This window comes from Sinocyclocheilus grahami, unplaced genomic scaffold, assembly GCF_001515645.1.
Source record: "Sinocyclocheilus grahami isolate Dianchi unplaced genomic scaffold, SAMN03320097.WGS_v1.1 scaffold255.1, whole genome shotgun sequence".
Classification (NCBI taxonomy): Eukaryota; Metazoa; Chordata; class Actinopteri; order Cypriniformes; family Cyprinidae; genus Sinocyclocheilus; species Sinocyclocheilus grahami.
In genome coordinates, this window is record NW_015505434.1 from 2436574 (window position 1) to 2458549 (window position 21976).

At 37.8% G+C, this 21976-nt stretch overlaps 1 protein-coding gene and 1 long non-coding RNA gene across 5 annotated transcripts in view; one reads left to right on the forward strand and one right to left on the reverse strand.

Moving 5' to 3' along the window:
- Positions 1-21976, reverse strand: part of LOC107598749 (dehydrogenase/reductase SDR family member on chromosome X-like) — a 61158-nt gene that overhangs the window by 29610 nt on the left and 9572 nt on the right. For 2 of the 4 annotated variants that reach the window (XM_016290181.1, XM_016290178.1), the window contains 2 exons: positions 17349-17456; positions 14922-14990 (listed from right to left, as the gene is read on the reverse strand). In XM_016290181.1, the coding sequence (XP_016145667.1) occupies positions 14922-14990; positions 17349-17403 (124 nt within the window). In that variant the 5' untranslated portion in view covers positions 17404-17456. Of the gene's footprint in view, positions 1-14921; positions 14991-17348; positions 17457-19925; positions 20647-21976 lie in introns of those variants that run through there. The other 2 variants (XM_016290177.1, XM_016290180.1) reach the window with 2 other exon arrangements.
- On the forward strand, positions 7142-8992 carry LOC107598751 (uncharacterized). Its single transcript, XR_001610592.1, has 3 exons — positions 7142-7383; positions 7511-7597; positions 8501-8992. It is a non-coding gene; the product is annotated as an uncharacterized lncRNA (long non-coding RNA).

Consider the following 21976-nt stretch of genomic DNA (forward strand, 5'->3'; position numbering starts at 1 on the left):
CATTGCATTTTCATATTTGCGTGAAGGTTTAACCAGAAAACCGTTAATGCTGGGTGAAAGTACATTAAAGGGATAGTTCACCCATCATCATTTACTTCATAATACAAGTTTGTAGGGCTGGGCGATTTTTCCAATTTTATCGATGAATTCGAAATTAATGTTTTGCCACGATTTAATTTTTTATAAATCAAGGAATCACGATTTTGAATAGAAATATTACCAAACGTTAGATTTAGACACTTTGACAATATGCTGGTGATAACAGTAAAAGAGAAAAGAACAATCCAACCGAAGGTCAGCACACATGATTAACCGCTCACATTAGGGCTGCACGATTGTGACAAAAATCATAATTGTCGATTATTCCCTTGAAATTGTAATTGCGATTATTATTTACGATTATCACAATTTACATTGAATGATGTTTATACCACTGTTTGATGCAACTGCATGCCATATTTTTATATGGAAATAAACAAGCTGAAAACACTAACTGAAAAACCTTTAGTGCTTTTCTATAGTATTAAGCCTCAAATGTTAAATATACTTCGGATTGGTTTCTTCTTTAAATTATAAAAAAAAGTAAAAATATGAATGGTATTATAATGTTATACTAAAACTACAACAATGGAAAAACCCTTAAGATAACATGTAGAAAGAAAAAAACATATCTTATGCGTGCAGAATAACATAAGTGGACTTTGGATGATTAATTGCCGCTTTGAATGATTACGTAATTGTGGCATCCATAATTGTAATCGCGATTTGAAATTTGATTAATTGTGCAGCCCTAGCTCACGTGTGACGCGCTCTGTGAAGGACCAGAAGTAGAATATATCATTAGGTGTCATTCGCACAGAATGCGCTTTTGTGTTGACAAAGATGGAAGGCAGGCAGTGGAATAGGGAAAATGCAGGAATATGGGGGTTGAACTTCTTTTAACATGAGCACCGCATTTTTAGAATGCCGTTTCATGCAAGAGACGTGAGCGCAACAGTCAAATGCGTCCATGTTTATATAGAAAAACAATGGAAATGCAGCGCAATCGAATGAAAACCTGTAAAAAACTACTACTGTATGTATGATATTTCATGTTTGCATTATGGTGACATCGGTTTGAAAGCTGCTGTTCATTGTTTTTACAGAACATTTATAGTTAATAATGGTCTACTGGTGTTACACCTTCAGTCATTTTGAATTTGAATTACCTTGATAAAACATTTTCCTTGTATTATTTCTGAACATATAATATGTATAAGACAAGTTTGTACAAGATGTAATTGTGGTTCATGCATCTTTTTTGCAAAGATATTTAACAACTGATTTGTTTAACATTTACATCATGTTGGCAACTTCATGTGTGGTGAACTTGGAATAGATTTGTTTTTAATTAGAGGGTTAATAAAGAAAAAGTTACTTGAATCATGTTGTAGTCACATTTTCAAGTTGACTTGTTAAAAATTTTAAAATCGGTCAAACGTTCTGAAAACAAAAACGAGATATTATTTTATTTCCATATCGCCCAGCACTACAAGTTTGGAATGACATGAGGGTGAGTAAATTATGAGTTTTTTGGTAAATCATTCCTTTAAGTAAACAAAAATAATCACAATTAATAATTTATTAAAAAAAAATAACAGTAAACAATTAATCTAAAATGATTGAATATGAAATTTGCCTTTTAAGAAAATACATACACCACCTTTCAAAAGTTTCGGGGTTGCAATTGGGGGTGAAATTTATGCACACCAAAGACTTGATCAAAAAAACAATACATAACATTGTAATATTGTGCAATATTATCGTTAAAAAAAGTTAATAAAATAATATTAAAGATGTTGATTATTGCTATATTACAAGCAGGCTAGGTTACTGATGGACCCTGTCACAGCTAAAGGTGGCCTAGGAGATCTGAACATGGTTCACTTTTTGGTCCATATCCACTTATAGAAGTCTGGTTCTTGTAAAGAGGGCTACATGTAAATACACCCTTTTTTCGATTGTGCCTGACAAGAGACCACAACCAACAATCAAGCTGTTCTTTCAAAATCACAGCCTGCAGAAAGTCTGTGATGGCAAGTTTTGTCCACGTATTTTTGCTCTGTTGTTCAATCCAGACTTCCTCAAAGCCCTTCAGTTGGTGACTGTTCTGGCATGATTGATCGCTGGCGTGTCTCTCTGAGCTCTGCTGGACAGGGATGCCTGCAGATGTTCCGTTCTGATTAAGAATCCAAGCAGCAGTAATGAGCACAAAAGCCCATGCAGAACTCATGAGTGCTGTTTCCTGATGGCACCGGACCAACAGGTCTGCTTTATAAGAGGAGAGTTAATCTGGGGATACGGCCAGCCACAGAATATTCCCGTCTCATCCTTATTTGCTCTCTCTCATAATTTTTAGGTTGGATGTGCCAAAGAGTGTGGTAATGAGGTAATCTTGGCACCAGAGGTACAGCGCCAGCTGGAAGACACAGTGATGGGCATACTGCCATTTTCAAGTACCAACAAAGACATTTCCCCCCTTCTCCATCTTCAAAGGCTGCCAGTAAATCAGACACACACTCCTGAGAGAGGATGACTGATAGAGAATAACTCCTGGGTAAGTGACAGCTCTGGCTGAGACGTGGGGTTCTGTCTGCCGGGTCGGTCTCCAACAGGTCTACGAAAATGTAGACGGAAGATGGATATTGGACAGTAAATCTTAGAAGGGATGATAAGATTTATCTCTCCATATCAAGTCAGGAAGAGACGGAGTAGATCAATAAAGGACAGAGATAAAGAAAGGAACAGGCTGTTTTTATTCCGCTGATGTCATAATTGCAGTGTCACTGCTTTTATATTAATGCCACAGAAGATAGAAATGTACGACTGGTATATTATAAAAATGCAAAACAGTCGATAACGCACAGTGGCATGCACAAACACTATCAAGTGTTCTGTATTTGACACCTCAGATGTATGAGCCTCCTGTTTGATGCTTATCGGTGTCTCTTTAATAAAAAAATTTTTTTTTACATGTTGTAAACTACTGTTGTGAACCTTTGACACACAGTGTGTGTGTGTGTGTGTTTGGGCATATGTTGGGGCATCTTTCTAATTACATCAGGCAGTAGGGTGCTGTCACCACTGCAAAGAGCCCTCAATGAGAAGACATTTTCCCAAACACTGACTCCACTGGTGAGGATCCAGACAGTTCTGTGCAGGTTCCGACTGTGCAGACGTCTGCTGTTCAAATCAGCTGCCAGCTGGCTGTCAACAGGTACCACAATAAACTCTCACCATGACCTACTGAAAATTACATAGAGGTTAATAGGTAGCTTACAATGAACAACTCAGTTTGAGTACGCAATAAGACCAGTACTGAGAGTCATAAATAGTTATTTCAGTATCATTCAGATACTTTTATATTTTTAATACATTTTTAAATTTTCCTTTTCCATTTTAATTTCATATTTGTTCCAGTTTTCGTAATTACTTTGTGTTTGTCATTTTTTAATGTGTCTATAGTTTTTATAAATTTTATTTTAGATTTAGTTATTTTAGCACATCGAGTTAAGAAAATTAGAAATATTTTCTTGGCAACTAGCTGAAAGAGAATGAGTTTATTATTATTATTATTTATTTATTTATTTTCATTTCAAGCAACTTTTTTATGTTTTTAGTTTTAGATAATAACCCTGCTGGTCATATAGTCACACAATCTTGATACCACAGCCCCCGTTTAATGTTCTAAATGATAACTTTTGGGTTTTAACCAGGGGTGCACATAAGTTATGCGCAAAAGAAAAAAAAATGCACTGGGTAAATAAGTTCAGACCGCTCATTTGCATACCGACATGGTTGACAGCTGTTAAAGGGATAGCTCGCCCAAAAATGAAAATTATGTCATTAATCACTCACCCTCGTGTCGTTCCAAACCCGTAAGACCTTTGTTCATCTTCAGAACACAAATTAAGATATTTTTTATTAAATCCGAGAGCTTCGTAAAATTATGGTTTAACCACTGATGTCACATGGACTGTTTTACCGATGTCCTTACTGCGTTTCTGGGCATGGGAACATTTCAGTTGCATTTGTTATGACCTTAAGATAGTCTATGCATCTGTGCACTGTTTTTGTATGTATTCGATGTCTCTGCTCGTGTGTCGAAACATTTTTTGTGTTCCAGATTGGTGTGGCCTCTGTTAACCAGCGGGAGGTGGTGACTGGTGATGGTGACACCCTACCCAGATATAAGGACCGCCCCAAACACTCATCTGGTGCCTTTGAGCCTCGTTGACTTCATACTGTTGTGTTGCGCAAACGTTCTGATTAACTGTTTCTTGCTATTGTTTGTATCGCCGTCGTTTGTTGTAGGGTTGTGAAAAATCCAAACATTGAATTTTATATGAACATGCTTCTGAGGGGAAGGGAACTGAATGTTTTCAGAAATGGCGTTTTCTTTTTATTTTGTCTCCATATGATGCATTTAAATTAGTGTTAATACCATAGACCAGGGTTCCTCAATAGGCGGCCGGCGGGCCACATCCGGCCCATAAGAGAAAAAAGTTTGGCCCGCGCTAATTTCAAATAATGTGGTATGAAAATTCAAACGCAGCATCAGAAAGCTACATTAACTTACATTGTGTCTACACCGGACGCGAGCGGAGCGACGCAATAAAATACAATAGAACCCATTATAATCAGTAATGCTGTCAACACAGGATGCGGCGTGACATGACAAATCCCCGACAGTAAACTGCTGACTAGTTCTATTTATAACGTACTGACACAACGTTCAAATGATTTGCAATGCTTTGTCGCGTCCAGTGTAGATACGATGTGACAGCAAAAACATGGCGAGTGTGTAGAAAAGAAAAGTGGACACGGAAAATAGATGATTCAAATGTGAATGGACTGAACAGTTTTGAGTTAGTGAGTGAGTGAGTGATATCTTTGTTATGGAATACACGTGTTGATTAGGCTTGCTGCGATAGACGGTGCTGACGGGGATACCGTTGTTAAGACGCAACACCAGTTACGTCACTTGCTTGGAGCTCGGAAGGCCATGGCGGAGCAGGGAGCTTGGGAGGCTGCCCCCCCCCAAAAAAAATACTTAGAGAGGATAGCGGGCTCTAAGGCCCTGTCGGGGCCAAAACTGGGGACTGGAGCCCTCCCTGGGCTTAACTGGGGATCAGGAACCCTCCCTGGGCTTAATGGGGGATCAGGAGCCCTCACTGGGCTAAACTCGGGAACAGGAGCCCACACTGGAGCGAGCTCTGGGGCTGGAGCTAACACTGGAGCGAGCTCGGGAACAGGAGCCCACACTGGAGCGAGCTCTGGGGCTGGAGCTAACACTGGAGCGAGCTCTGGGGCTGGAGCCGACACTGGAGAGAGCTCTGGGGCTGGAGCCCACAGTCTCTTCCTCCGCAATCTCCTCTTTTGGGCCAAGGAGAGGGAGATGACCGGCGGGCTTGACAGTGGAGAGGCCGGTGAACTTAAGTGCTGAATGGCCGGCAGGCTTGTGTGAGCCGCAGCCGGCGGGCTTGACATCGGAGCGGGCGGCGGGCTTGAGTGCTGAACGGCCGGCGGGCTTGACATGGGAGCGGCCGGCGAACTTGAGTGAGCGGCGGCCAGCGGGCTTGTGTGAGCCACAGCCGGCGGGCTCGTCTTCGGAGCGGCCGGCGGACTTGACTGAGGATTGGCCGGCGGACTTGACTGATGACTGACAAAACACACACAACACATGGAACAGAATCAAAACAAAACAAAAACAGACCATAAGTGTGACATAAACGTTCTACGTTTTTAAAAACAAAGGAAAGCGAGGAAAAGAGGGAACGCCCCTGCCCCCACGGTGTTGTCACACGTCAATTAAGCGGAAATAAAATTTCCTCACCGTCACAACCCGTTGGTTCGCAGTGAGTTCACAGTTTTAATGTACAAGTTTGCTTTAATTTATTTTCAAGATCTGAAGTAAAATATCTATTGTTGCTTTCACTATGGCTATAAAGATAACGCAAAATAATATTGAAACTCACATTAGACACTTTTAACATTGAATAAAGCACATAATCATTACCTGAGATTATCACTGCCAAATTTTGTATGTTGTTCCTGCCGCGACGTTGCAGCAAATAAAAACCGTTCCTAAAATAGAATCCCACGTCGCTTATTGTCATGTGTCGCTGTTGCAGGTGGTTAGGACAAAAACTACATGGAAAAGATACTTTTTATCGTGTCGTGTCTGGCTGGGACACAGAGTTTGACCAACCCCCGATAAAAATATTAATACTTACAAATCTAATAATTGAATCTGCAATTAGGGAAAGTGGAGAGAAGCGATCCAGTCTGGGAATGAGCAGGAACAGTTGATTTGCTTGGCAGACATGGAGATCCAGATTTTTTTGTTCGTTCATTTGTTTTTAATATTCAACAGGCAAAGTTCTTCTGTGTCTAAATGCAAAAATTTTCATAATTGTTTGAATAAAACAGATTACTGGGGGAAAAAAATCTGAATATTCATCTTGTGACCATCTTGTGAACAAAAGCAACAATAATATAATAATTGTAATAATAATAACAGTTACATATATATACAGTTGGTACGGAAAGTATTCAGACCCCCTTAAATTTTTCACTCTTTGTTATATTGCAGCCATTTGCTAAAATCATTTAAGTTAATTTTTTTTCCTCATTAATGTACACACAGCACCCCATATTGACAGAAAAACACAGAATTGTTGACATTTTTGCAGATTTATTAAAAAAGAAAAACTGAAATATCACATGGTCCTAAGTATTCAGACCCTTTGCTGTGACACTCATATATTTAACTCCGGGGTTCTGTCCATTTCTTCTGATCATCCTTGAGATGGTTCTACACCTTCATTTGAGTCCAGCTGTGTTTGATTATACTGATTGGACTTGATTTGGAAAGCCACACACCTGTCTATATAAGACCTTACAGCTCACAGTGCATGTCAGAGCAAATGAGAATCATGCCGGTGTGTGAATGCAGGAAGCCTTTAACTATAGACCATCAAACCGCGATTGACTAAATATTAACTGGTCCAACAGATTTCCAGACGAAAGGCATTTTGTGATCACTGAGCTCAAACTAATTCATAAAATGTGGTTCGATCTTGCATTATTTTTAGCCGCTCCAGGTAATAAGAGCAGCAGAAGCAGACTCTCTGCGGACGTGCTACTTCACAGAGAGATTTACTGACAGCCCTCAACGCGGCCGGCGCATATAAAAACACCTCTTTATTATCCCATAAAAGAGAAACAGCATTGGACCAACATTGTTCAGCACGACGCTCTGACTTTCTTCCTGCACAATCAAATTACACAACAAGAGACAAACTTTGGACACAATGGGTTTTAGAAATGAGACATTACGAAGTGAGCAAGAAAAATCTATATATTGACATTGTATAAACAAGTATGGTTTTTGTATCAACATTTCAGCAACTGTGATGTAAAATTGATGGTGCATTATTTTAACGTGCATGTCTGTGTCCCATTTCAGGGAGCGAATTTTCAGGGAATCCCTACAGCCATCCACAGTACACAACCTATAATGAAGCCTGGAGATTTAGCAACCCAGCAATACTGAGTGAGTGTCTCCTTACAAAAACACAGTTTCTGCCAAAGTATCATAGGTAAAGTATTTGTTACTACAATAAAACTGATGCTTTGTATTAGACACCACTGTCCTCAATCGATCGATCAATCAATCAATCAACTTTTGAAATTACATAAATATATATTTAAAAATAATATAATAAAAAAAAATTATAGAAAAAAATGTATTACATTTAAAAAGTACTGAATGCAAAAAAAGTAATCAAATATAATTATTAAATAAATAAATAGTTTTAGAAAGCTTACTAAACAGTTGAAAGGACATCCCAAATAAATTGTAGTCACTTTAACTGATTAACTGTATGTTGAGAGTTATATGTTTGCTAGAAATTAATTAACAGTCCTTTAAGATTAACAGATCTTATTGTTTTTTTTTTGGTTTTTTTGCTGTCTAAAACGCTTGACTCTGCAACAGTTTTTGCATTTATGACTTTTTGTAGTATTATGTGGTGAATCTTTACCAATAATCATTATGCAATAACAATTAGCTGTGAATGTTTTAGTGCACAAGCTAAATATGCCGTAAGCATCTGAATATTAGCTGAAATGACATGAAATATATATATATTTGGGTATTCTGTAAACAACATGGTAAATTAAATAAAAATAGCATTGTGTGTTCATAGAGCGATTATATGTGTTAAAAATATTTTTTCCAGTCGTTTACATAATTATTTCAATTTTATTGGTTTGTAATTCCTGGATCTTGGCTGAAGTTGATGGAATTTGCATTAATTATTTTGATAGCAAAATCCTGGCCATACATGAAATCAATACTATATGATGCTTAAAACAAATATGCATTTAATATATTAATATGCAGTCATTGTCGTGGTGTATTGAAATGGTACATTCCTTTCTTATTAACTTTCAGGTTCCCCCTATTATTATAGTGCATCCCGAGGCTCCGCCACTGCCTATGACCGCCACTAGTTACCACAGAAACCAAATCAGGCGGCACGCCCATGGACTCAGACTTCATATTCTGCCAGTGTGAGCAGTGCAGCTGATTGAACAGAGTGGTTTCATGCAGTCACATGATGAAGAATAGACCAATCAGGAACAAAAACATCTCGACGACAATTCAGCCAGTCGCACGAGCCTCAAACCGACAAACGAACAATAAATGTATAACTCAAAGACTGAGGGTAAATATGATTTTTAAAACAAAATTAACATCTGCTTTTTTAATACTTTTATATTTTGTCCGTTCATTAATATTATTCATAGGTATTCATACTTAAAGAGGTTCTAGCATATATATGTATTTGTTTGTTTGGATAGACACTGAAATGAATGATATCAACGGTTGGACATTTTCTAAAATGAAAATTGCTAATACAGTGGGTACGGAAAGTATTCAGACCCCCTTAAATTTTTCACTCTTTGTTATATTGTAGCCATTTGCTAAAATCATTTAAGTTAATTTTTTTTCCTCATTAATGTACACACAGCACCCCATATTGACAGAAAAACACAGAATTGTTGACATTTTTGCAGATTTATTAAAAAAGAAAAACTGATATATCACATGGTCCTAAGTATTCAGACTCTTTGCTGTGACACTCATATATTTAACTCAGGTGCTGTCTATTTCTTCTGATCATCCTTGAGATGGTTCTACACCTTCATTTGAGTCTAGCTGTGTTTGATTATACTGATTGGACTTGATTTGGAAAGCCACACACCTGTCTATATAAGACCTTACTGCTCACAGTGCATGTCAGAGCAAATGAGAATTATGAGGTCAAAGGAACTGCCTGAAGAGCTCAGAGACAGAATTGTGGCAAGGCACAGATCTGGCCAAGGTTACAAAAAAATTTCTGCTGCACTTAAGGTTCCCAAGAGCACAGTGGCCTCCATTCCTTAAATGGAAGACGTTTGGGATGACCAGAACCCTTCCTAGAGCTGGCTGTCCGGCCAAACTGAGCTATCGGGGGCGAAGAGCCTTGGTGAGAGAGGTAAAGAAGAACCCAAAGATCACTGTGGCTGAGCTCCAGAGATGCAGTCGGGAGTTGGGAGAAAGTTGTAGAAAGTCAACCATCACTGCAGCCCTCCACCAGTCGGGGCTTTATGGCAGAGTGGCCCGACGGAAGCCTCTCCTCAGTGCAAGACACATGAAAGCCTGCATGGAGTTTGCTAAAAAACACCTGAATAAGATTCTCTGGTCTGATGAGACCAAGATATAACTTTTTGGCCTTAATTCTAAGCGGTATGTGTGGAGAAAACCAGGCACTGCTCATCACCTGTCCAATACAGTCCCAACAGTGAAGCATGGTGGTGGCAGCATCATGCTGTGGGGGTGTTTTTCAGCTGCAGGGACAGGACGACTGGTTGCAATTGAGGGAAAGATGAATGCGGCCAAGTACAGGGATTTCCTGGACGAAAACCTTCTCCAGAGTTCTCAGGACTTCAGACTGGGCCGAAGGTTTACCTTCCAACAAGACAATGACCCTAAGCACACAGCTAAAATAACGAAGGAGTGGCTTTACAACAACTCTGTGACTGTTCTTGAATGGCCCAGCCAGAGCCCTGACTTAAACCCAATTGAGCATCTCTGGAGAGACCTAAAAATGGCTGTCCACCAACGTTTACCATCCAACCTGACAGAACTGGAGAGGATCTGCAAGGAGGAATGGCAGAGGATCCCCAAATCCAGGTGTGAAAAACTTGTTGCATCTTTCCCAAAAAGACTCATGGCTGTATTAGGTCAAAAGGGTGCTTCTCCTAATTCCTGAGCAAAGGGTCTGAATACTTAGGACCATGTGATATTTCAGTTTTTCTTTTTTAATAAATCTGCAAAAATGTCAACAATTCTGTGTTTTTCTGTCAATATGGGGTGCTGTGTGTACATTAATGAGGGAAAAAAATTAACTTAAATTATTTTAGCAAATGGCTGCAATATAACAAAGAGTGAAAAATTTAAGGGGGTCTGAATACTTTCCGTACCCACTGTATATATGTCAGTGGCCCTTGGCTTGGTATTGTTGGCAGAATTCGGCCCTCGGCGAAAACTAATTGAGAAACCCTGCCATAGACTGTTAAAAACATGGACGTAGTGTCCATGACGTCACCCGTAGGTTTCTAAAGAGCGTTTTTGAAGCTCAAAGTGGGCGGAGCCGGCCGTCGCCATCTTGGCAGCGCGTCACTCCCGGAAAATCAAAAATTGGCAAAGAGGCAGGATCTGGTTACTGAAACCACGCCCACCTAGCTCGACGGCAGTGTCAGCAGCGGCAATCCACCTGTCACTCAAGTGCCCACGCCCTTAATTATGCAGAATTTTAAGGCTTAATATAATTTAAATAGATGAGTTATAAAAAAATTCACCCCCCTCACAGTTGTCATGAAGGGCAAAATTAGCTATATAGACCAAAATAATTTTTTGAACCAGGCTGTAAACATGTTTTTTTCTGCTGTAAAGTTGGGCATTTTAACATGGGGAGTCTATGGGATTGACTCCCTTTTGCAGCCCGCCTCTAGTGGCCAGTTGACGAATTACAGTTTAAGTCACTTCCATGTTGGTTTCACGAGAGAGAGAGAGGGAGGTTGCCGCTTGGTTAATGTGCGCAGCGCTGCTGTGTTTACAGCGTTAACCAAGGAAACGCTGTATTACTGTACCATAAGCGCCGCCTCCTGTCAGAGAGTGAATCTGCATCTCATTCAGCCCGTCTACTGATTCGGTGTCATGTAGATGTTTTACATAGCATAATTTCACAAAGCTAAAGTCAGGTTATTCTGTTTTTGCTTCAGATTTTGAAATTATACAGTCTAATATAAATCAAACATTGCATTTTTATTTTTCAATTCATGATTAAAATACAGTGGTTGACTCTAATTTCAAATGGCTATGAAAAATCAAGGTGCAACACAGAGTGAAGAATATGCAAATGTGATTTTTCAATTTCTGTACCTGAACATCTACAAACATAAAAACCTAAAGCATCATTTAATTTCTATTTTTGTCCCACAGGCCTATATTTAATTGTGCTATTACTTGTAATTTGTTCATTTGTTCTTATTTACTGGCTGTCATTTGTCTTTAATAATGTTTAAACTTTTTATTTATGTTTATTTTTGGCTAGTGATTTTTGCAGTGGTATCGAAATTGAATTAGAGAATTGTAAAATTTAATTGGTATCTAAAATATTGGTGTCATATAGGCTTGTTTATTAGAAAACAAGATAACAGATAAAAAACTGATAACAGCAACTATTTTATTTTTTGTGGCAGGGCCAGTGAAAATGATGGCAGGGCAAGTAAAAATTTGAACCACTAGCGTTGATCCCTGCAGGGTCAGAAAGCCCTCGGATTTCATCAAAAATATCTTAATTTGTGTTCCGAAGATGAACGAAGGTCTTACGGGTTTAGAAAGACACGAGTAATTAAGTATCCCTTTAATGCACAATCGACTAACAGTAATACTGTATAAGATTTCCATTAAAACTGAAGAACCACATTCCTTGACGTATTTCGAACACTGGAAAAACCAAAAGGGAACGATTTGCATATAGTGCAAAGTTTATAGACAATATTAGCCCAAAAAGCAAGCACAATCCACTGGGAATAGAATACTAAACAAGCACCTTTGGAATACTTTTTAAAGCACTATGATTAGGCCGCACTAACAGTAATCTTGCATAGTATTTAAGACAGTATGTGAATTGAGACGCAGCTAATCTATGCAAAGCAGAGGAACAGATATTTAAACAGACATCGGATGGCCATACAGTATGCATGTCACATTTCAGCAGATCTTGGTCAAACAGCTACAGTAAACGCTGCAAGTGTGTGTCATTATAGCAGGCTCCATGACCACATCTGACACAGACGCTTTCTGAAAACTGCTACAAAGGCCTCGTCACTCACAAATCACACCACAGATCCGGAGCCAGAGCAGCTGCGCAGAGAAATATGACAAGCAGAGGATGGGTGGAAAACAGCCTTGGGAACATAACTGTCCACCCATCCAGAGTGACTGAATCCATAACGCGTTGACAGGTTGTATTGCCGCCTGCCATGGCTCAGCTCTGCACGTCTGCCTTGTGTTGTCAGGGCAAGAGAGAGGAGAGCGGATCAGTGTGGGACGAGTGTGTCTGCCAGCAGTGCTCTGCCCTGAATCAGTCACTCAGCACTATCTGTCTAAGACGGACACTATCTCTGGAGCCGCAGAGTAAAGGGTCAGCGTGACCCCGTGATGAGCTTGGCCAGTGCCATTTTGGGTGGTTCAGTTCAACTGAGCTTGGGTACCTTCAAAGCTATCGAAATTAAATTAATTCAGGGCTACACAGTAAGCATTTTTTTTCTGGTGGCCTGGTTTAGCAAATAGTTGAGATTTTGACTGCCAACATTTTCACTGGTATACTACCATTCAAAAGTTTGGGGTTGATAAGAAAAGTCTCACTAGGGATACACTTATTTGATATAAATAGTCCTAACTGTCAGTCTTCAGTGTCACATGATTTGCTGCTCAAGAAACATTTCTTATTATTATCACTGATGAAAACAGTTGTGCTGCTAAATATTTTTGTGAAAACCGTTATTATATATATATATATATATATATATATATATATATATATATATATATATATATATATATAATTCTTTTATTTCTTTTGAAAAAGAAAATGGTCACTTTTGACCAATTTATTGCATCCTTGCTGAATAAAAAGTATTAATTTCTTAAACTTTTTAACAGTAGTCTATCATTTTTAGTAAAGTATATTATGTACCAGGATATTGTAATAGTGATTATTAATGTTTTTGGAATATAACTGACATTAAAATTGCCATATCATATTCATTATGTAGGCTGTTACTCAAGAACTGTGTTCCTAAATCAATTTATTGCTGTAACAGCGCCTGCAACTTCACACTCTAAGCAGCATGAAAAACAAAACTATTATTCAGATTATTATGCATGTGTAGTGAGAAATAGAATGATAGTAGAAACTAATGCTGCAGGTTAGTGAAACACAGGACATGTTAGTGTCAAATGTAACACTTTTAATGATTCGATAATTGAATTGCGGTAACAGAAATCACAATCTTTATTTAAATGTGCAGCCCTAAGTAAATTGAATTCACTTCATTTGAGTTCAATTAAGTTTCATTTAGCTCACTTCGTAATGGACATCAGCACATGTTATAAAGATGCTTATATTGAAGCAACATGCCTCTGGCAACCTTGCATGTGCAATTTACTGTTATTCAAAAGCGAACTAAGTGATTATATGAAATAGCCAAACATTTAAGAAAAGTTTTTCAAATGTGACTTCTTTGACCACACCAATTGCCTTTAAACCAGCATCATCCTGGCACAGCATTCGTTTTTAATAACCAGCCCCGGCAAAATTAAGACTGTCTAACTGAACAGCAGTAAACATCTTAAATAAGACGGCTGCTTCACTTTAACGTTCCTATACTTAGCTCATTATAATTACATGTCTTATCTTTGTCAGCTCAGTCCATCTTGTTTTTCTAAAACACCTCCTCCGTTTAATTGGATGTGATGTCTAACCCTCATTAGGTGATCGTAGCCATATAAAGAGTGATCGTAAGTCATTATTAGACCAGCTTAGGGAAGATCATGCTGAGCGTAAAGGCTCACATACATACAGGCACGCAAACAGACCTCCAGCCAAGCCTTTGCTTGTTTTGAAAGACTCAACTCTTGTTAGCACATCTGACATCTTCGCAGTATTGTTTTTCCCTCTGAACCAAGACCAATTTCAAAATTGGTATTTAAGGTCACGGTTTTAGACAAACTGACACTAGATGAGGACAGAAGGACAGCTCCCCTCCAGTGCATTATTTCTCAACTTCAATAGCCCTATGATGAAAGCTAGAAGTGAAAACCGACGGGCCTGTTCTTGCCTAACAGTTGAAAATCCACACGGGGGAGGGGTGGATACCGCAGGGAGGCGAGCGCGCCTTCATCCAAACTGCAGCTCTCAATATTCCATCTGCATTACAATGAGGTTATGGTTCTTCAGCGAACACAATCATCAAACATCTCTCTCTTGGTATTCTTCTGCTTGCTCTCCCACATTCTTCCAGTAAACACACCAATCCAAACATGGCAAGAAAAATGATCCTGTTTAGCTGCAAATTAAGCGGTATCAGGTCATTGCGGAGTAAATCATCACCTCAAGGAGACTGTAAAGGTCAGGATCACCAATGGAGGAGGGTACATCATGATGCATGGGAACTCAGTTTGCAGAGCCTTTCTTACACAACAGACCACTTAAAACCCCCAGACCCTTCAAAGACATTTAACTTTGAAATAATTGTACCTTTTCCCTGATTCAACTCTTCACGAATCTTCTTCACTGCGGCCAAACCTTTCTGTTCCTCATTCCCAGCTGAAGAGGAGAAAGAAAAAATGGAAAAAGACGGTATTAAACATACTAATTAATTTCACGTTCTCATCATATAAATCAATGTTATAAAATGGCAAATGTAGAATGTGTACTAGCAAATTGGCAAAAATCTGCATTCTAAGTGGATTCACCTTTATTTTGCTCATGGTAAAATTAAAGGTGCATTCAGTAGTTTGGTGCTAATTTTAAAAAAGTTGACTGCAGTGTTAATATTTTAATTATATGCTTATAATTAATTGTAGCTATTAGACCAGTTTAACCAGTAAAACATTTTAATCGAGGAGTAAATAGCCTTATCTTTTGTTATACTCACAGCTATGCAGTAATATTGCGGTGCAAATTAATTGTAATGTTAATTTAATAATAAACATAACTTCATAATAATAATAGGTCTAATAAAAATAAGAATGTAACAGGCCGGCCTACATTAATTGGAAATGCCAAATCCTCTTAATATTGCCAATAATAACTGATGTTTTTGACAATATCTCTGGCTATCGTCGATACAAGATCATCGTCTTTCGACGTAACCCAGCAAGGCGAGGTTATCGCGGGGCCTTTCGCAGCGCGTTACACCACTGGGCAGACAGCACGTTACCTGTTATGTCGTTTGGGCTGCCTTGTTGAGTGCAGTGGCACTGAGAACATTATATTTCACACACTTTAAGCGCTTTTATTTTCCAAATGTAATAGGATTAGTCCAAAGAATTGTTCGGTTTGTAATGTGTACCGAACCGAAAGCCTCTATTTTTACACCCCTAGTTCCTACATATAGAGTACCCCAAGAAACCTGTCCTGCATTTGAATGAACATGTGAGGAGAGTTACTCTTGCATAAGTTGGGTTCGGTACCGAAAATCAGTGTCAATATGGCACCGGTACTGCATTCATGTAGTGTCAGAATAATCAGAAAAATAATTTCCTGACTGATAATTCAAATCCAACACATCTTTGTAGTAACGTTAGTGCCCATGTTGTTTTCACATTCTGATTTAAAAGCACAACTCGGGAAATGAGACCATTAGAGGAGCGCGTGAATGCAGCAATTACGCTCGCTCTGAAGGCAGCAGGTAGCCAGCCATTAGCTAGCTACATTAAAAGTGCTTAAATTAAAATGCCTAAAGGTAAACTTAACTTAACCGTTGTTATGACTTGTATTGAGAAGCGTTTCTAAACCTGTTGTCCAACAAAAGAGAACATTATAACATGCTTTTACTCCAAAACATCAGTCAAATGCTTCCTTTTGTGATCTGATGTGGCTTTTCTTATCATGGAATTAGGCAGAGAATATATTCTATACTGTAAAAAAGCCTATGTTGATTAGCAATGGATTATAAATATACATCATTATGAAAATACCAGAGATAGCTTGTAGGACACAGATGAACTATACATTGTCGCAGTCGAGTGTTTGTTGTCTTCATGTTTCATCATTCAACACATTTCCATCTTCTTTTAATCAGTGATAGCTGGATGCCTTTCTCCATATTAGGGATTTCCTGATGCGTCAAGAGTTCTACTACTTCTGTGAGGCATATGTGGAGTTTCTGCACGAGGGCACCCTCCAGTTTCCAGTATGAATGAAACAGACATTACATGTGTTCATAGCACTCAATAATGGCCAATCCATTCTATTTTGGTGAAAATAGGAAAAATAACACTTCTCTCAAAATAAGTTAAGTAGATATACGATAATCCATGTTTTACTTCAGTGTACAAGATTTTTATTTTTATGTTAATTTGTTTTAGAAATCACATTTTGAATCACAAATCGCAAAAAAAAACACTTTAATGTGCCAAGCCAACAGAACCGAACTGAACTGAAAACAGTGGGCTAATTGTATTGTTGCATCCCTGTCAAGAATACCAATTACTTTGCTGTTATTAGTACTGTAAATGTTATTTAGTGGGCTTACATTTTATTGTGAACTTATGTAAATATGTTTTACATTTACTTGTATTTATATATTTCTGTATACTTTAAACTTTTAATATATTTTTAAGTATAATATTTTTTTTTCAATTAAAAAAAAGCCATTTTTAAAGAAAGTTTTAAGTTTTAAAACTATTGATACTTCAGGAAAAGTTCTTATTGATAATGTGGCCTGACAAAGAGGAGGAAAAAAATAAGAGGAAACATTGTGTTGGTGCTCCTTTAGCACCAGTCATACTACTAACTGACTGCACATGGTACTGAAAATATTAAAAGTCAATCACAAGTAGCAGAAAACCAATTAAGAAGCTGCATAACTACAAGAACTGATCTGTAAGCTGGAGTCAAGACAGCAATGGAATGGTTTTAGTTCAATGACCTGAAATCAGGTAAGAGATGATACTATACCAATGACCACATGCATGTCCAGGCTGACCAGATGTCTGGAAATCTCATATCCCATTCCTCTGGCTCCCCCTGTAACTATGGCAACCTTTCCATTCTGCTTGGGCAAATCTGGGTAAGACAGGAAGCAAGAAAATTATGATTTTTTTTTTTAATGTGTAATATCTAAAAAACAATGTTTTACAAAGACACAGACTGTCTTTGTTTGGGACATATACTGTCATCCCTCTGTGAGTGTTCTTGGATGTGCCGTGGTCACAGGGATCATTAAATGTAGAAACTGCATCTGACACCGATGTACTGAGAACCGCATGACCTGCTTCTGAGATAAGTCTACTAATGATGCCATTCCTTCACTCTTTTGCTTTATGGATATTTATTAGGCCTGTCACGATAACAACTTTTTGTTGTGCGATATATTGCCTCAGAAATAATTGCGATAAGCAATATTATTGTCATTTTAAAGACCATTTTATGCCACTGAATATATAATCATAATGTAATAGCAGAATAATGCAATAAGGCTTACTCCCTTATAAATGACAACAAACTTTTAATTTTTAAGAATATTTAGATAATGGAAATTAAGTATCAAAATATTAGATATCTTAAAAAACCTGAATAAATGGTAAATAAACATTTTCTAACAAAAAGTGAAAAGTAGAAAAAAAGAAAAGATGCACAAAGAACTTGTATGGAGATTTTTCCATCTACAGATTTTTCCCTGACCTTCTTTTCTCTGTAAATTAAGGGCACACACTATTGCTGAAAAACACAATCACTACTTAGCAGTCAGATGTCCGTATGCACAAAGGCACAGATCCCTAAACAAGACCATTTCTGCAGATGAAACTTTTTTTGTAGAAGCATTTTTTACATTTGAACTAGCACCTCATGACTACACCGTGTTATGTACGAGAAGCTGCAAAAGACACAGGCGCAAGTGGAACGTAAAAAACACGGTGACATTAATTTTTAAGAAAATATAATGGGAGAAATATTGTGTCACCAAAAATTATTGAGGTCATGTACATATATTGCGCGATAAATCGATATATTGATTATTGCAACAGGCCTAATTATTATTAATAAAGAAAAACAAGTCCACTTGTGCACTATTGATGTTTTAAGCAGAGGAATTATGACAATCATCACTGATAAGTAATGTTACTTTTTGTTGCCATTTCCATGTTAAAATGTCCAGTTAAAATTAAGGTAATTGTGTTAATTGCAAAGCTTACATTTTACTGTCATCACAAAAACATAGTCCAATAATGCAAACAAGTCTTAAAATCAGTGTTTCTTAATCTTTTTTTTTTTTTTTTAGCTAATCCAGTCAGGCTTCAGAAGATTTAAATATTTCTGATACAAAAGACCATTGTGCGGATGGATTTGAGCCTAATCCTTTTGCTTTGCTCTGGGACATGGTTGCCCTTTAACAGTGATTTTAATTTAAATACAGAGCCATCTAAAATTGCAACAGACAGAGCAATCTTAAGTAGAAACATGTGATTAGTTTGTGACAATGGTGAAAAGTCACCATTAACAACAATTACCCAGATTCTGCTATAAATTAAATATTCCTTAATAAATGGACATAAGTATGTACACTATAATTTAAAGCCAGCATTTCACCCAGAGGTCAATGATACAATATTTAAAACAAACAGTTTTCTTAAAACATCATTACATTTCTAACTATTTAAATGAACATTACCTTATGATTCATATTATATCATCACTTTTAATGAAATATGTCTTCATAATAAGACCTTAGCGTTGGAGTAAATATGTCAAAGGTTACTGTTGCTGGTCCTTTTGCTGGTTTATGCTTGTCATGTGCTGGCAAAGGACCAGCTTAAACCAGCGAAAGGACCAGCTTAAACCAGCAAAGGACCAGCATAAACCAGTAGAGGACCAGCATAAACCAGCAAAGGACCAGCATAAACCAGCAGAGGACCAGCATAAACCAGCAAAGGACCAGCATAAACCAGCAAAGGACCAGCTTAAACCAGCAAAGGACCAGCATAAACCAGCAGAGGACCAGCATAAACCAGCAAAGGACCAGCATAAACCAGCGAAAGGACCAGCATAAACCAGCAGAGGACCAGCATAAACCAACAAAGGACCAGCATAAACCAGCATCCCAGCATCAAAACATACCTAACCAGCATATGCTGTTTTTTTCAACAGGGAGTCTGTTATGTTTAGATAACAAATGAGAAACACATTGAAATTGTATTTCTTTTAGGTTTATGCATAATTGCAGCCGAGTTAGCAGCCATAATATACAAAATCATATACAAACTGCCTCAATATCAGAAAGTATAAGGAAATGTTAAGAGAATATTCGACTTCTGTCTTTATAGAGAAAGAAAGAAAGTCACATTGGTTCGGAACAACGTGATTGTGAGTAAATAAATGTAGAATTTTTGTTTTTCGGGTTAACTGTCCCTTTAAGCGCGCTTCTCAACATTCCCAATCAGCAACGGACAGCTCCTAACTACTGAATAACTGTTTGACAATAAAACAACCACCCGTCAGAACACTACAAATCCGTCACCATGAAAACCCTCTAACCTGGCAGGGTGAACGATCTGTTGAAAAGCTGGTAAAGAAGAACTTTGACGCCGTCTAAATAGAGTCTGATGAAGCCGAGGATACAAGGCAAAAACCACCACATGTTTGAAGATGACAGCGAGTGTCTCAGTGTTTACGCTCCGTGCTGAAGCACAGCAGGATGGTGTCAGCTGTTCGTTCGATAGTTCCGCTTTTGGCGGGCGTGACCTCTACCAAGAAAGAAAGACAAAATATGTAGCTGGTGAAGATTACCAACAAACTTTTAAGAGATTTAAATAGTCCAGTCAACCGAAGCCCATTTCCACCACGGAAAAAAAGGCAATAGACTCTATGCACGAACGCTTACGTATATCCGGTAGAATCTCAGCCAGCAACTTCACTTCCATATAGCGCTAAAGCGTACTAGCAGCAGAACTCTTTCTTGACGTATTGTAAACAACAAATAGGTATTTTCCTAAATAAGTATTGCTATAAACATACAAATATATAACATTCTAGTTATTGCCTTCTGAAAGTTTAAATATTAAAGGTCGTAGACAGTAGTTTCGCCAAATATTGTTGTGTCCTGTAGTGCGTAAGGGGCTTACGTTATCCAACTTATTCCAGTAGATTTACTCCTTTTTAGAATAACGCCCTTAATACAAGAAAAGTGTTGAAGAGTAAACACTAGAGACAGACTTAATTTATACCCTTGGCTACTCACACTCTTCACAACAATAGAACAGCACAATATATTAATTAAAATCATATTTAGTATAGAAACTGTGGAAGGTTAAATTTGCATTTGGACAAATGTAAATACTGTAAACATGTAAATATAAAGAACTGTGATACAGTGTTACCTGCACTGTAATGTAAACATGAATATGACTTAGATGCCTGCACTTTGGTAATGCAAACATAAATAAATAAAAATTACTTTGTTACAGGGCTCGACATTAACGCTTGTCCGCTAGTCAGGGACCAGTGGATTTTGTGAAGGGACAAGTGAAAGAGAATTTTAATTGCCCGACTGGACAACTAGGGCAGCACCGAAACTTTGGCGAGAATGGTTCTAATTTGATTACTTTCAGTATAAATGGTGACTGATAACGGATAATGTATTGACTAGGTCACGTCAGTTGAGGCTCACGCAGCCTGTCTTGATTCATGGAGGAATTAAAAATAATAAGCGCAAAGCAGCACGCACAAAGAAACACACGTGAACAAACACTGCGGTAGAATTATTATTTTTTATATATATAATATATGATATAAGCAACATCACACGACCAAGAGTAATGTTTCCCCGACTATCAGCACAATTGAAAATGTGACATTTATTTCAGTAGTTCAATAAACAAGTAGTTAATATTAACTGATTTACATTTTGGACACATTGTTGATCGTCTTTGCTCCATTTCGCAAACAAAAATAGTTATAAGCAAAGCCACAGCAGAACTGTCCTGTGTCTCCGAGCAACATACAACAGTGTTTCGTTACTGAATGATTCAGTGAGCCATTCATAAAGTCAATTGCTTAATTTATTGAATGAATCAGCTGTTTGAATGAACCGGTTGAATCAATGACTCACTCATTAAGATAGTGACTTGCCGCCACCTACTGGTGGATAGGTTTCATATTTAAAAGTATAATTAAATTGTTCCAACAATTCATATTTGTATGTTTAAAAAAGTAAAACGTAACATTATTTATGCATTTGCAATTTTACTGTGTAAATGCATTTATGGAACCTCTTATCTTCATTAAACAGTCTGAGTAAATGTATCTAAATGGCAATTTGGATGCAGCTTCTGTGTTTCCTCTGCTTTGGAAAGATGGAGTTTGTTGATACTGATTTCATTTGAATGACTGATTTAATTGTCCGTCAAGCACATGTCAAGGCTTAATATCGAGCCCTATATAAGTAACTTTGATAAAGTATTAAACATTTCCTGTACAACACTGTGTGTGTGTGTGTATATATATATATATATATATATATATATATATATATATAAATCTCTGCGCTCTATATACACACACACACAGAGAGATGGGACGAGGATATA